The 16,050-nt window shown below is 40.3% G+C and overlaps 1 protein-coding gene across 1 annotated transcript; it reads right to left on the bottom strand.

Moving 5' to 3' along the window:
- Positions 1-2,520: 2,520 nt before the first annotated feature.
- LOC123491244 (zinc finger protein 180-like) lies at positions 2,521-13,976 on the bottom strand. The gene is made up of 3 exons (XM_045221459.1): positions 13,752-13,976; positions 4,586-4,769; positions 2,521-4,027 (listed from the first exon to the last, which is right to left on the bottom strand). The coding sequence occupies exons 1-3, from the start codon at positions 13,758-13,760 to the stop codon at positions 2,958-2,960; spliced, it is 1,263 nt and encodes a 420-aa protein (XP_045077394.1). The 5' UTR covers positions 13,761-13,976; the 3' UTR covers positions 2,521-2,957.
- Between the last annotated feature and the right edge of the window lie 2,074 nt (positions 13,977-16,050).

The following is a 16,050-nucleotide window of genomic DNA, read 5'->3' as shown; positions in this document are numbered from 1 at the left end:
GTTTCAAGCAGACCACCATAGTCCCCGTGCCCAAGAACTCTAAGATAACCTGCCTAAATGACTACCGACCCGTGGCACTGACGTCTGTAGCCATGAAGTGCTTTGAAAGACTGGTCATGGCTCACATCAACAGCATAATCCCAGAAACCCTAGACCCACTCCAATTTGCATACCGCCCCAACAGATCCACAGATGATGCAATCTCTATCGCACTCCACACTGCCCTTTCCCACCTGGACAAGAGGAACACCTACGTGAGAATGCTATTCATTGACTACAGCTCAGCATTCAACACCATAGTGCCCTCTAAGCTCATCACTAAGCTAAGGATCCTGGGACTAAACACCTCCCTCTGCAACTGGATCCTGGACTTCCTGACGGGCCGCCCCCAGGTGGTAAGGGTAGGTAACAACACATCTGCCACACTGATCCTCAACACGGGGGCCCCCTCAGGGGTGCGTGCTCAGTCCCCCTCCTGTACTCTCTGTTCACCCATGACTGCATGGCCAGGCACGACTCCAACACCATCATTAAGTTTGCCGACGACACAACAGTGGTAGGCCTGATCACCGACAACGATGAGACAGCCTATAGGGAGGAGGTCAGAGATCTGGCCGTGTGGTGCCAGGACAACAACCTCTCCCTCAACGTGACCAAGACAAAGGAGATGATTGTGGACTACAGGAAAAAAAAGAGGACTGAGCACGCCCCCATTCTCATCGACGGGGCTGTAGTGGAACAGGTTGAGAGCTTCAAGTTCCTTGGTGTCCACATCACCAACGAACTATCATGGTCCAAGCACACCAAGACAGTCGTGAAGAGGGCACGACAAAGCCTATTCCCCCTCAGGAGACTAAAAAGATTTGGCATGGGTCCTCAGATCCTCAAAAATTCTACAGCTGCACCATCGAGAGCATCCTGACTGGTTGCATCACCGCCTGGTATGGCAACTGCTTGGCCTCTGACCGCAAGGCACTACAGAGGGTAGTGCGTACGGCCCAGTACATCACTGGGGCAAAGCTCCCTGCCATCCAAGACCTCTATACCAGGCGGTGTCAGAGGAAGGCCCTCAAAATTGTCAAAGACTCCAGCCACCCTAGTCATAGACTGTTCTCTCTGCTACCGCACGGCAAGCGGTTCCGGAGTGCCAAGTCTAGGTCCAAAAGACTTCTCAACAGCTTCTACCCACAAGCCATAAGACTCCTGAACAGCTAATCATGGCTACCCGGACTATTTGCACTGCCCCCCCCACCCCATCCTTTTACGCTGCTGCTACTCTGTTAAGTATTTATGCATAGTCACTTTAACTCTACCCACATGTACATATTACCTCAACTACCTCAACTAGCCGGTGCCCCCGCACATTGACTCTGCACCGTTACCCCCTGTATATATAGCCTCCCTACTGTCACTTTATTTTACTTCTGCTCTTTGTTTTTCTCAACACTTTTTTTTTTTTTTTTTGTTTTATTCTTACTTTTTTTTTGTTTAAAATAAACGCACTGTTGGTTAAGGGCTGTAAGTAAGCATTTCACTGTAATGTCTGCACTTGTTGTATTCGGCGCATGTGACCAATAAAATTTGATTTGATTTGATTGATTTGAAAACTATAATTTGTTTTTCAACAGGACAATGACCCAAAACACACCTCCAGGGTGTGTATGGGCTATTTGACCAAGAAGGAGAGTGATGGAGTGCTGCATCAGATGACCTGGCCTCCACAATCACCCGACCTCAAACCAATTGAGATGGTTTGGGAAGAGTTGGACTGCAGAGAGAAGGAAAAGCAGCCAACAAGTGCTCAGCATATGTGGGAACTACTTCAACACTGTTGGAAAAGCATTGCAGGTGAAGCTGGTTGAAAGAATGCTATGTGTGCAAAGCTGTCATCAAGGTAAAAGGGTGGCTACTTTGAAGAACCTCAAATATAAAATATATTTTGATTTGTTTAACACTTTTTTGGTTACTACATGATTCCATGTGTTATTTCATAGTTTTGATGTCTTCACTATTATTCTACAATATAGAAAATATCAAAAATAAAGAAAAACCCTGGAATGAGTAGGTGTGTACAAACTTTTGACTGGTACTGTATGTGTATGCAAGCAATACAATTTGATGATTAGAGTGTGTGTTTGTGTGTGAGTAGAAGTGCATAGGTTTGTGTGTTGATCACATGAAGTCATTAAGTTAGTTATTCATCCAAAAAGTTGTTACACACCTGATAATGTAACTTATTACATTAAATGGAAAAGTTGTTACTATAACAATTCAACATTTTATATTACCTGACAAGATATTACATTTACCGGTTTTATTACATTACAAATCTAAAAGTTATTACATTAACCGTTGTTACAAGACACAGTATGCATAGTTCTTGCCTTGACCTCATGGATATTATTATCCAATGTATCATTGATTCGTTTAGGATCATTTTAATCAATTTAGATCATTATTATAAAAATATCAAATTAAAGTGATAACTGTTTAGAAGATAATGGATGCATTTATTGATGAATTGAATACATGAATATACACCTATTGTTGAAACATTACTCTACATAATGACATTTAATAATAATAGTATCATGAGTATATGAAAGAAGATACAATTATCAACATCCCCCAACACACACAGGTTCACTATGACATTTTCTATGATAACATTTATCCATTTAGATCCCAATGTGTGATATTACATAGAAAGAGGAGACCTGATCCTAGATCAGAGCTGCATATTATGCTCCTCAGAGGTTACCATGGTGATCAGAATCAGTCAACTGTTTAAGAATAGGAGATGGATATGACTGTTCACTAGATGTTTTCTATTGATTCTATATTTAGGGATCTGGAACTGGTGCCGGATAGCACGGAGATGAAATACAACACATTTTTGCTTTCTGGCGTTTTCTCATTGGCCCTAAATGAGCAAAGCCCTTCCCACATATATCTATCTAAGGCTTCTCCCCTGTGTGTGTTCGCAGGTGTATAGTCAGCTCTCCTGACCGAGCAAAGCTCGTCCCACACTGACCACAGCGATAAGGCTTCTCTCCAGTGTGTGCTCGCAGGTGTGAATTCAGGTTCCCTGATTGACTGAAGCTCTTCCCACACTCACCACAGATATAAGGCTTCTCTCCTGTGTGTATGCGCTGGTGTATAGTCAGCTCTCCTGACCGAGCAAAGCTCTTCCCACACTGATCACAGCTATAAGGCTTCTCTCCAGTGTGTATGCGCTTGTGTCTAGTCAGAGTTACTGATCGAGCAAAGCTCTTCCCACACTGATCACAGCTAAAATGTTTCTCTCCAGTGTGTGTTAGCTGGTGTGAAGTCAGGTGGCTTGACTGATTGAAGCTTTTTCCACACTGATCACAGCTATAAGGTTTCTCTCCTGTGTGTATGCGCTGGTGTCTATTCAGGTGTACTGATAGAGAAAAGCTCTTCCCACACTGATCACAGCTATAAGGCTTCTCTCCTGTGTGTGTTCGCAGGTGTCTAGTCAGCTCTCCTGACCAAGCAAAGCTCTTCCCACACTGATCACAGCTAAAACGTTTATCTCTAGTGTGTGTTCGCTGGTGTGAATTCAGGTTCCCTGATTGACTGAAGCTCTTCCCACACTGACCACAGCTATAAGGCTTCTCTCCTGTGTGTATGCGCTGGTGTATAGTCAGCTCTCCTGACCGAGCAAAGCTCTTCCCACACTGATCACAGCTATAAGGCTTCTCTCCTGTGTGTATGCGCTGGTGTATAGTCAGCTCTCCTGATCGAGCAAAGCTCTTCCCACACTGATCACAGCTAAAAAATTTCTCTCCAGTGTGTGTTAGCTGGTGTGAAGTCAGGTTGCTTGACTGATTGAAGCTTTTTCCACACTGATCACAGCTAAAAGGTTTCTCTCTAGTGTGTGTTCGCTGGTGTGAATTCAGGTTCCCTGATTGACTCTTCTCTGTCTCGTCAGCAACATTAAGTGGTTGAGGCTCCCCAGATGATAAGCCCCTCCCACTGAGAGAACGACAGTTTGGGGTGTCCCCTGTGAAACAAAGAGATTGAATAACTCATTTTGGAAATATGGGTCCATAAACAAATACTATCACAATGTTAAAAAATGTGTTATTTTGCAGACGCTTTTATCCAGAGCAACTTAAAGGAGCAGATTAGGGTTAAGTACCTGGAATAGTATAAAAGTAATCCTTCTTCCCCCACCCCCCATAAAAAAAAAAAAAGTGGTTGTCCCACTTGCTATTATAAGTTGAATGCACCAATTTGTAAGTCGCTCTGGATAAGAGCGTCTGCCAAATGATGTAAATGTAAGTACCTTGCTCAAGGGCACATCGACAGATTTTCCACCTAGTCGACTAAAAGATCCAAACAAGCAACCTTTCAATGTTGCCCAACGCTCTTAACCACTAGACTACTTGCCGCCCTTATCATCAATATAAACTCAGTGGCCAGTTTATTAGGTACACCCCCCATTCACAAAATTGGATCGACAGTTAACTGGCAACTGAGTGTTTTACTGTTCATCAATCAATTAACAGAAGTTGCAGAATCAGATTGTAGTCTAATCCACACACCCCATTGTTCTTACTTGATGAAATAACATCTCCATCGCCCTCCTTGTGTCCTTCTCTTACAGTTCCACTCTGCCCTGGTGTTTTCCTGCAGTCGACCAGCCGCACAGACACCCTCTTCAGACCCAGCAGTAAGGCGCTACCAGGAGAGTTGTGACCAGGGGACTCCAGCAGGGTGGAGGGGGACGGGCTAGCTCTGTCCTGGTGACCGCAGGAAGTATTGTACATAGAATATCATTAGACCAAACAATTGATTACTTTAGTCTAAATCTCAGATTGATTGGGTGCATCCTTAAAATATCTCCTTTCTCCTGAAGTGTGCAATCGTTCACTACTTTTTTTCAAATCAGTTTTTGAAAGATGATACCACCTGCGAAATCGTGATTTGTTCAAATAACCAGTGAGGAAAAACCTAAACACCTGAACTACTGCTACTCATTATCCCACTATTGGAGCATGTTGAGAAAAATGTCAGTCTTATAGTTTCAGTATCCTTATACACTACATTAATAGAAGAAACCATCTGATATAGGGGTATTGTGGCATGTAGCAGAAGCCTACAGTAAAAAGGTATGGGTGTAGCCTTGTGCAATTTCTGCCCCATGCAACATTACTCAAGATAAACTTTACTATGTGACTTGTTACTGTAACAGCATCATCATCTAAAATCAGCTTACAGTAACAATATTCAGATAATGAGTGGAATAAACTAATTTACCACCCAAGTATTTCAGCAGTGCATTGTACACTACACCATCATTTCAAATGGTAGCACAGTGACCCACTTTGCCCTACTGTATAGAAGCACACTGGCTGAAGAAGGAAAATTTAGTTTTTACAGCCAAATCCATGAATTATTTGGTTTTACCTTCCAACCTAAATTCAATTAATGTCAATTCATACAGTTTTCAAACTGTACATAAACTAGACACTATACAATTTTGCCTTCGTAGTTCAGTTTTTAGCAGTTTGATGAAATGATAGTTTAATGTATTGTTAACAAATTACAGGAAAATATTTTCAAAAGTAATCAATTGAAAATGGCCTAAGAGTTTTGAAACCAATTTTTGTGCTTAGAGTTGTGAAAATGTACCACATACTTGTGAAAATCGCAACTAACAGAGAAAAGTCATGGGCTAGTGGGAGTATCCACCATATGTTTTATACCAGTAATTTCCATTCAAATCAGTGAAGGGAAGTGAACAAGTGCACACTTTGGGAGGACAGAAAGACAATTAGGGATTCGTTAACATAGTATCAAGGCAGAAGTGGAGATAGCGTGAGGGCCATGTAGGTGACTAAAATAATAATAATACATGTAAGCCTACCAACAAACAAACAAAAACATTATGTAACACTATAAAACATTATGTAACACTATAAAACATTATCTAACACTATAAAACATTATGTAACACTATAAAACATTATGTAACACTATATAATATTATTTAAAAAGATGCACTATGCAGAAATTGCTCCAGCATTTCCTGGTTGCTAAATTTTTTACAGTTCACCTAATTTCAGTTTATGTGACAAAACAAGCAAGTACAGTGTAAATAATCATTGTAGCATCTAAACCGCTGTGAAATATATTTTCCATAACCCGAACTATTGTATTTTCAGCTGTTTGAAGCTGGTGTACAAAACCAAAAGTAAAATAATCTAAATCTGTTTGTCACACATAATATGCATGCAATCAATCATTCGTTCATTTCATCACACAGACGAGTAATTCATGCTTTGAAATGCAATGAAGCATTTTAGTTTTAAAATAAAGTAACAAAGGGAGATTTTAATAATTTGCCTAAGCAATAAATAAACCGCAATTCACTAACTGTTTTTAGTCTTCGCTGTAATAAAGGCTTTATGTATTTTTTCTTTAGAATAGACTCTGGTACACTTATCATTTATTTAGTGTTGTTTACACAGCTCCAAATGGTGATAAAGAATTATACATCTAACAGCACCTGTTTGGAACACATAATACTCACGCAGCGTGCTTGCTGCTTTTTTGGGATCTGCAGTAGTTTCCACAACTAAGTAAAATGTCTTCCACACATCTGACTTCCCCTTTCCCTCCTGAGCAACCAGTAAACATTCCCCTGTTTTCAGATTCTGTTTTTCATGTCCTCCGGATCCATTTTGCTGTGTTAATGTGTTCTGAGTTTTATAACCAATTGATTGATCTGATTATGACAGGCTATAGGTCAGGCCCTACTGGTCACATGCATTCAATGCATACCTGTTTCACATAAAGAGAGCAAGGGTTGAGGCTGAGGGAATGTTTTGCTTAACAAATTAGGGATTTTGGTAACAACTTTTCAGTCAGAGAAACAAGTAAGGAATGAAATGTGATGTGGTGCCCGTTTGCTGCAGCAGGGAGGAGAGAGATTACCAACGTGCGCCAGTCATCTGACTCCCTTGAGTCATTTGTGTCTTAATTATTTAATTGAACAGTGCGCTTAAAGCATCAGACAAGCTCAGTGCATATAGTTCATTTTATTCAATGACATAGGGTGTATCTATATATGGAAAAATACACGTTTTGACATTTCAACCAATTAATTGGTCGAAAGAACAGACTACTCTTGGTCGACCCATCTTTTTTTAGTAGGGGACAGCCTTAAATACAATAGACCAACATAGCTACTGTAGTAGGTCAAATCTGTCTGCTGGAAAACCTTGGTAGAGCATGGGTGGATTAGGAATTGTGGTGCTCATGTGAATATCCTTTGTTTTTCAGCTTCACACCAATGCCTACTTCTCACTTAAAACAGTTGTTTTAAATTTCCATTATTTTTACACTGGAAGGTTATTTTCTATTAAAGGTACATTATACAACATTTCCGCATGCAAAGCCAGATTTTATTTGAGCAACCAAGTCTGCCATTGGCAGTGCTATTGTAACCTTTCATTTGGCCTCTTCCAAAAGTTCTGCGCCTTAATGGCACAGGTGACGTGCTTGCATAACTCCCCAAATACAGGTGTGCCAAGCTTGTAGCATCATACCCAAGAAGACTCAAGGCTGTAATCGCTGCCAAAGGTGCTTTAACAAAGTATTGTGTGTGTAGATTGATGAGGCAAAACATTTATTTTATCCATTTTAGAATAACGCTGTAATGTATCAAATCGTGAAGGGGTCGGGAATAATTCCAAATTTGATTTTCGTAGATTAGCAACCAATGATGAGCTACCTTTTTTGTAGCATTTCTGACTGTGCTAACATCTTTTCAGCCATATGTCAGAGTTCTATATAAATGGGTCAAAGATACAGCTGCTATTAGCTAACATTAGCTTGCTTGTCTAAAGTCCAGCAGGTAGCCTCTGTAGCTAGCTAGCTAACACAGGACAGCTGAACGCTAGCTAGCTAATGAACGGGCAAAGAAAGGTAGATAGCTATATTTGTTTATGGAAGGTTTGTTACACAAATAACAAAGCCATTAGGTAGCTAGAGCCAGACAACAGCTGACCTCGACACAGAAGGTAGCTAACAATAGCTAGTTCACTTCCAAATGCCAGTCCTACATTGTTCCACAAAACATAGCTAGCTAGCTAACTACATCAGTTCAAAACCAACACCAAACTTTGGCCAAATTGTCACGCTGCTACCACACAATGCATGCAATGCAATTGGCTTTGGCAACACTAGCTAGCTCTATAGTCCAAGCTATGGTAAGAGCTAGACATATTTCACTGTCGGACACAACTCAAACTGTACCTCAGAAAACAAATGCACATGTAAACAGCATGTTGTCCACTGCAGTGAGCAAATGCATGCTAGTTAGCATCAGGACAAACTCACCAGTTTCAAACATCCAGAATACATTCCAGTATGCTCCTTCTCCTGTCTTCTTGACATTTTTATCCAAATCGGTTGAGATCAACAGTGCCAAACTAACAACTCCGCCATTTGACCAGCTTGACTGTTTTTACATCTCTGATCTGGATGGTGGACTAGCCCATGTGTTGGATATTTGTCAACATCTCTGCAGTGCACGCTATTCCAGTGGTGTGGTGCTTGGGGTGGGAGACGGGGAAATTTCCACCAAACCCTGATTTGTATAAATGTATAGGATGCATAACTGCAATGGTTTAGGCTAGAATCAAGCTGTAAAAGGCACAATCAAGACTCTACTGTACATGGGGATATCTTTGTTTAGTTTCTATGGCTGAGTTATATGACATTCAGGTATACAACCTTTAATTCAATGACAACCATTTTCCTTTACTTAGCTTTTAATGGGAATTGAGTCATATTTTACAACGCAAGACCATCACAATCAATTGAGCTATTCACCTTCTGAAAGCTGCAGATAATTACCTTTGACTATCCATGGTCAATTCAAAACATACTTTAACAGTTAGTTCAAAACTGATTTGAGCTATTAGAGGGCAACAGTCAGACTGTATATTCTCGTTTTAATCCGACGTCTAGAATTTGAGCTAGGTAGGCACAGAAAATACTCTGAAAACTCAATTGCTAAGGACCCTGTTAGAAATCCGGTATATGGTACTCCGTAACGGCTGGACAGCTCATGACGAGAGGTGGGAAGTGTGTTGTGTATCTCCAATGAAGTTGATTTGCGAGTTTTCATCGACATTGGGGTCAAAATGGCTTAGATATGATGGTAGGGAGATTTGAATTTAACAGAAATTCTGAATCCAGATGTGTCTTTTAGACATACAGTGGGGAAAAAAAGTATTTAGTCAGCCACCAATTGTGCAAGTTCTCCCACTTAAAAAGATGAGAGGCCTGTAATTTTCATCATAGGTACACGTCAACCATGACTGACAAAATTAGAATTTTTTTTCCAGAAAATCACATTGTAGGATTTTTAATGAATTTATTTGCAAATTATGGTGGAAAATAAGTATTTGGTCAATAACAAAAGTTTCTCAATACTTTGTTATATACCCTTTGTTGGCAATGACACAGGTCAAACGTTTTCTGTAAGTCTTCACAAGGTTTTCACACACTGTTGCTGGTATTTTCGCCCATTCCTCCATGCAGATCTCCTCTAGAGCAGTGATGTTTTGGGGCTGTCGCTGGGCAACACGGACTTTCAACTCCCTCCAAAGATTTTCTATGGGGTTGAGATCTGGAGACTGGCTAGGCCACTCCAGGACCTTGAAATGCTTCTTACGAAGCCACTCCTTTGTTGCCCGGGCGGTGTGTTTGGGATCATTGTCATGCTGAAAGACCCAGCCACATTTCATCTTCAATGCCCTTGCTGATGGAAGGAGGTTTTCACTCAAAATCTCACGATACATGGCCCCATTCATTCATTCTTTTTATTTATTTTTTTCTTTATGGGGGAATGGATCAGCTTAATATTGCAGATAGATTGTATCTTCTATCAATGTAATTGTCTGTATCACTTCCAATCCCCCATGTTTATTTTTATTTTTTATATATATATTCCCCTTTATTACTTTTCAACCCCACCATCCTTTCCCTACTTGGAGTAAATTAGTGAACAACAACGCCCAGGCCTCTACTTCCGGTCTATACTTACTATCTACACCTTATGGACAGAGTTAATTTTACAATAATTATATATATATATATATATATATATATATATTATATTATATATATTTTTTATTTAATTTTTTTGCTCCTGAACTTCTTCTACTCTCAACCTCTCCGATCATTTTCATGATGTCCATCCGGTTTGCTTCTAAATGCCATATCTTTCTAACTGTGCTCTTTCCCAAAAGCTCCCAACATACAACCTATATACTTATACATGGCCCCATTCATTCTTTCCTTTACACGGATCAGTCGTCCTGGTCCCTTTGCAGAAAAACAGCCCCAAAGCATGATGCTTCCACCCCCATGCTTCACAGTAGGTATGGTGTTCTTTGGATGCAACTCAGCATTCTTTGTCCTCCAAATACGACGAGTTGAGTTTTTACCAAAAAGTTTTATTTTGGTTTCATCTGACCATATGACATTCTCCCAATCCTCTTCTGGATCATCCAAATGCACTCTAGCAAACTTCAGACGGGCCTGGACATGAACTGGCTTAAGCAGGGGGACGCGTCTGGCACTGCAGGATTTGAGTCCCTGGCGGCGTAGTGTGTTACTGATGGTAGGCTTTGTTACTTTGGTCCCAGCTCTCTGCAGGTCATTCACTAGGTCCCCCCGTGTGGTTCTGGGATTTTTGTTCACCGTTCTTGTGATCATTTTGACCCCACGGGGTGAGATCTTGCGTGGAGCCCCAGATCGAGGGAGATTATCAGTGGTCTTGTATGTCTTCCATTTCCTAATAATTGCTCCCACAGTTGATTTCTTCAAACCAAGCTGCTTACCTATTGCAGATTCAGTCTTCCCAGCCTGGTGCAGGTCTACAATTTTGTTTCTGGTGTCCTTTGACAGCTCTTTGGTCTTGGCCATAGTGGAGTTTGGAGTGTGACTGTTTGTGGTTGTGGACAGGTGTCTTTTATACTGATAACAAGTTCAACTCTCATCTTTTTAAGTGGGAAAACTTGCACAATTGGTGGCTGACTAAATACTTTTTTTCCCCACTGTATATGATATTGGGATTACTCCGAATATCACACATGGACATTTCCTATGGTCAAATATGGAATCATTCAATATACTGAGATATGTGACACCCTATTTTCTCTCTTCATGTTGACAAATACTGAATATATACACTACCGGTTTAAAGTTTTAGAGCACCTACTCATTCAAGGGTTCTTCTTTATTTTTACTATTTTCTACATTGTAGAATAATAGTGAAGACATCAAAACTATGAAGGAACACATGTAGTAACCAAAAAATATAATTTATATTTGAGATTCTTCAAATAGCCACCCTTTGCCTTGATGATAGCTTTGCACACTCTAGGCATTCTCTCAACCAGCTTCACTTGGAACGATTTTCCAACAGTTTTGAAGGAGTTCCCACATATGCTGAGCACTTGTTGGCTGCTTTTCCTCCACTCTGCATTCCGACTCATCCCAAACCATCTCAATTTTGTTGAGGTAATGGAGGCCAGGTAATCTGATGCAGCAGTCCATCACTCTCCTTCTTGGTAAAATAACCCTTACACAGCCTGGATATGTGTTGGGTCAATGTCCTGTTGAAAAACAAATGATAGTCCCACTAAGCCCAAACCAGATGGGATGGTGTATCGCCGCAGAATGCTGTTGTACCCATGCTGGTTAAGTGTGCCTTGAATTCTAAATAAATCACAGACAGTGTCACCAGCAAAGCACCCCCACACCATAACACCTCCTCCATGCGTTACGGTGGGAAATACACAAGTGGAGATCATCTGTTCACCCACACCGCGTCACACAAAGACACGGCGGTTGGAACCAAAAATCTCCAATTTGGACTCCAGACCAAAGGACACATTTTCACCGGTCTAATGTCCATTGCTCGTGTTTCTTGGCCCAGGCAAGTCTCTTCTTCTTATTGGTGTCCTTTAGTAGTGGTTTCTTTGCAGCAATTCGACCATGAAGGCCTGATTCACACAGTCCCCTCTGAACAGTTGATGTTGAGATGTGTCTGTTACTTGAACTCTGAAGCATTTATTTGGGCTGCAATTTCTGAGGCTGGTAACTCTAAAGAACTTATCCTCTGCAGCAGAGGTTACTCTGGGTCTTCCATTCCTGTGGCGGTCCTCATGAGAGCCAGTTTCATCATAGCGCTTGATGGTTTTTGCGACTGCACTTGAAGAAACTTTCAATGTTCTTGAAATGTTCCATATTGACTGACCTTCATGTCTTAAAGTAATGATGGACTGTCGTTTCTCTTTGCTTATTTGAGCTGTTCTTGCCATAATATGGACTTGGTCTTTTACCAAATAGGGCTATCTTCTGTATACCCCCCCTACCTTGTCACAACACAACTGATTGGCCCAAACGCATTAAAAAGGAAAGAAATTCCACAAATTTACTTTAAAGAAGGCACACCTGTTAATTGAAATGCATTCCAGGTGACTACCTCATGAAGCTAGTTGAGAGAATGCCAAGAGTGTGCAAAGCTGTCATGAAAGGAAAGGATGGCTATTTGAAGAATCTCAAATATAAAATATATGTTGATTTGTTTAACACTTTTGGTTACTACATGATTCCATATGTGTTATTTCATAGTTTTGATGTCTTCACTATTATTCTACAATGTAGAAAATGGTAAAAATAAAGAAAAACCCTTGAATGAGTAGGTGCTCTATAACTTTTGACTGGGAGTGTACATTGCATATCTGTGTTTCCTCAGCACATTCAAGACATGAAGCTTCTCTTGGATGAGGTCCATTTATGGATCTTGATATGCTGAAAATAAGGAGGATTTCTGAAGCATTTCTGAGTTTTCAGCAAAGGCTCAATAATTAGACAAATATGAAATCCATATTTTTTCTTTTATGCACAAATCATTTTTGGATTCCCTCCAGATATCATACATGGTATTGCCGGATATTGACTCATTATATATCCTGAGATAGGCCTATGTGGACACCTTACTTTCTCAATATGATGACACATACTGACAGTAAGCCTACATAGTATATTTTCTCAGCAAATATTCTCTTGACTGAGGTCCACATCAGGATCTTGATATGCTAAATAAGGACAATTTCTGATGCTTATTAGAGCTGAGGACATTATCAATAATTTGACAAATATTAACACCATATCATTCTTTGACACTAGCTATCATTGTTGTAACCCTCTGCATAAACACGAGATAAAAGCTCTAACTGGTAGCCTAGCAACAAGAATCACGTATTTTTATTTGTCATATTTTTTATTTGGGTGCCACAAATGAGTGTGTAAACGGTGTGGTCGAACTGACATCTGGAGAAACAAAGTGAGAAGGTGTTCGGAAAATACCTCAAAGAAGTTAACCGGTGGTTTCAAAGCGTATCAATGGACAATACATAGCATCAGCAATGCAGGGTTTATATACATCATTGGTGTAGCTTATGCCTAATTATTTCTCCCTGGTTCTGACTTTACCTGCTGGTTGCGCATTGCTTGTATCATCAATCTGTGTGCGATAGGCTAGTAGGCTACTTGGATGAAATTACCACAATGATTTACTTTGTCTAGCTGTTCAAATCAAACGCATGGATGTGGAAGAGCAAAGATGATGAAAACTACACCTAGACATTTTACACACCACAGTTAGCATACTGCTCAAAAAAGTCAACCAAACTTACCCGATCCATCGTGGAAGCTTGTATTCTTTCTTCGTTTCTTCAAATACAAACATTGACAGTAAATGTGTACGCTACAGTTACTTTCTTTTTCACTGCGTTCAGATGAATAAAAGCTTTTTAAATCTCAAAACTCGATTTAAATTGTGACAAATAAACATCTCATGTAGACTAATCTTACATCGGAATAGATCCGACAAAAGCCTGTGGAATTTTATTTGGTTTGAAAACTCGACAGAGGATGGTAAGAAATAACTTCCTATCGATGCTTTTCGGCTTCTTCTGTGGTGTTTAAGAGGTGCTGCCATCTACAGTACATAGTCTTCAACACTTCTCTTCAAATGGGAGAGGCGGTTTAGGGAGTAATTTATTGCTTAAAAGAAACTGTTTGTATTGCATATATATATATATATATATATATATATATATTAAAATAATGGCAAAAATGTAGGCTATATACCATTCATCTATTTAAACTGTAAATTATTAGGTGTATCACTTTTTATGTGTCATCCTCAATGATCGTAAATGCATTATGTCCACCTGTGGTTGTATTGTATTTTTAAAATTTGGCAAATGAAATAAAATTAAATCTAAGGTATTTATTTTAACAACAAAAACAGTTTATAGCCTCTGGCTGGTTGTGGTTCGCTGGAAGGTGGCAGGCCGAATTTGATATTAGAGAAATCCCTTGCTCTTGTCTTTCAAATTAGCTCATGGCTAGATGGCTTGCCTAGGGCTTATAGCCGTCCTCTGAATGGAAGAGGCAAAAGCGGCCTGCAAGGGCTTGTAGCAGTCCTATGAAGGCAGGCTAAGAAACTTCTATTAGATCAAATAAACTAAACGTAGCAAATAAGCCATTCGTTTTTTTTCGATGACCAAATTCAACACTCTCTCATTGACCTCCATACAAAAACACATTGTTTGGTGGGGAAAAAACAAACGCTACCTGCTGGAGGAAGACAGATTTTCCCTCGAGTTAGGCCTTTCTCTTTGCCTCTTCCTCTCTGACAATGTTCTCCTCAAGAGTCAAGATATTGTTATTGGCTGAGGCCCAGTAAGAATTGCCTCCTAAATAACAGACGTATTATCGATACGCTATCTGTGCAGTGAACCAGTAAAGCCCGATTTATGTTCAATCCGACCTCTGCAGTGGCCATACACAGTGGCGATTTCAGCGTGTAAATCTTGGTGGGGCAAACCCCACATTTTTGGGGGGGATGCATGCCAGCAAAGCAACAACACAACACTAAACAATATATTAATTGCACTGTAACAGTGACAAACGGTGCCCACAAACTATTAGGGCCTACACAAAGCTGTCCCAACAGCAGAGCTTTCTTTTCAGCACCATGGAGTGAATCCTTACCACGGCTATGCCCGGCTATCACAGAGCCTTGTCTGGCAGCAAAACAATTCATTCAGACTCATTTACTGCCTTTTAAAAACACAGCTGATATGGCTGACTTGCTTAAACAAATGTGGTTTCTACTGACAATTGAGATGTACAAACTATAGCATAAGGGAATGAAAAGCGGAGGAGAGGCAATCCGTAATTTCGATTAAGACAATGAGCGACGTAGTAGTAGTCAATATAAAGAAGGACATAGTCAATATAACTATTTGTTCAGCACTTTTGAAATGTACAGCGACAGAATTCAGAACATGGGCCGTTCTTACAGTATTCTCCCTGTACACCAAGTCAGACCTTAGGATAAATAAAGGGGGTATATAAGCAGACAATGAAAGCTCTTACAATATTCGATGATGACATTTCTCTAAAACAGGCTATAGGCTACATGTACACCACCAAGTCAGAACAGTAGGCTAAGTTATGAGGGGGAATGGGACCAAATTATAAGAAAGAGGCACATGTGCTAATAACAGCTTACTACACAACATACACTTATAATTACTTTCTTAGCTACAGTATACATATCTCACTGACATATTACATCATTTATGCAGCAGCATACAATACATTTTTGGACTCACCTTCTTGTGCTGTGCTCCCTTGAACAGGAAGGTGGTGCGATGGTCCTTCTTGTGGGCATTCTCTGGATTTATGGTACTTTCAAGACAACTGAAAACTGGAAAGCACAAGGTCGAATCATGACGTCAGTGATCTTCAGGTCTGAGCTTTAGAAAGAGGCCCGAGTTCCCAACTTGGAATTCCGAGTTGGATGTCCGTTCAAAACGTATTTTCCCAGTCTGAGCTTGTTTCCCCCCCCTCCCCCCCAGAGTTCCCAGTTCTCTTGAACTCACTGAAGTCTAAAACTTCCAGTTGTTTTGAAAGCGGCAG

The sequence above is a fragment of the Coregonus clupeaformis genome, chromosome 7 (assembly GCF_020615455.1).
Source record: "Coregonus clupeaformis isolate EN_2021a chromosome 7, ASM2061545v1, whole genome shotgun sequence".
Classification (NCBI taxonomy): domain Eukaryota; kingdom Metazoa; phylum Chordata; class Actinopteri; order Salmoniformes; family Salmonidae; genus Coregonus; species Coregonus clupeaformis.
The sequence above is the reverse complement of the archived record's forward strand: the minus strand, read 5'-3'. Positions and strand labels throughout refer to the sequence as shown.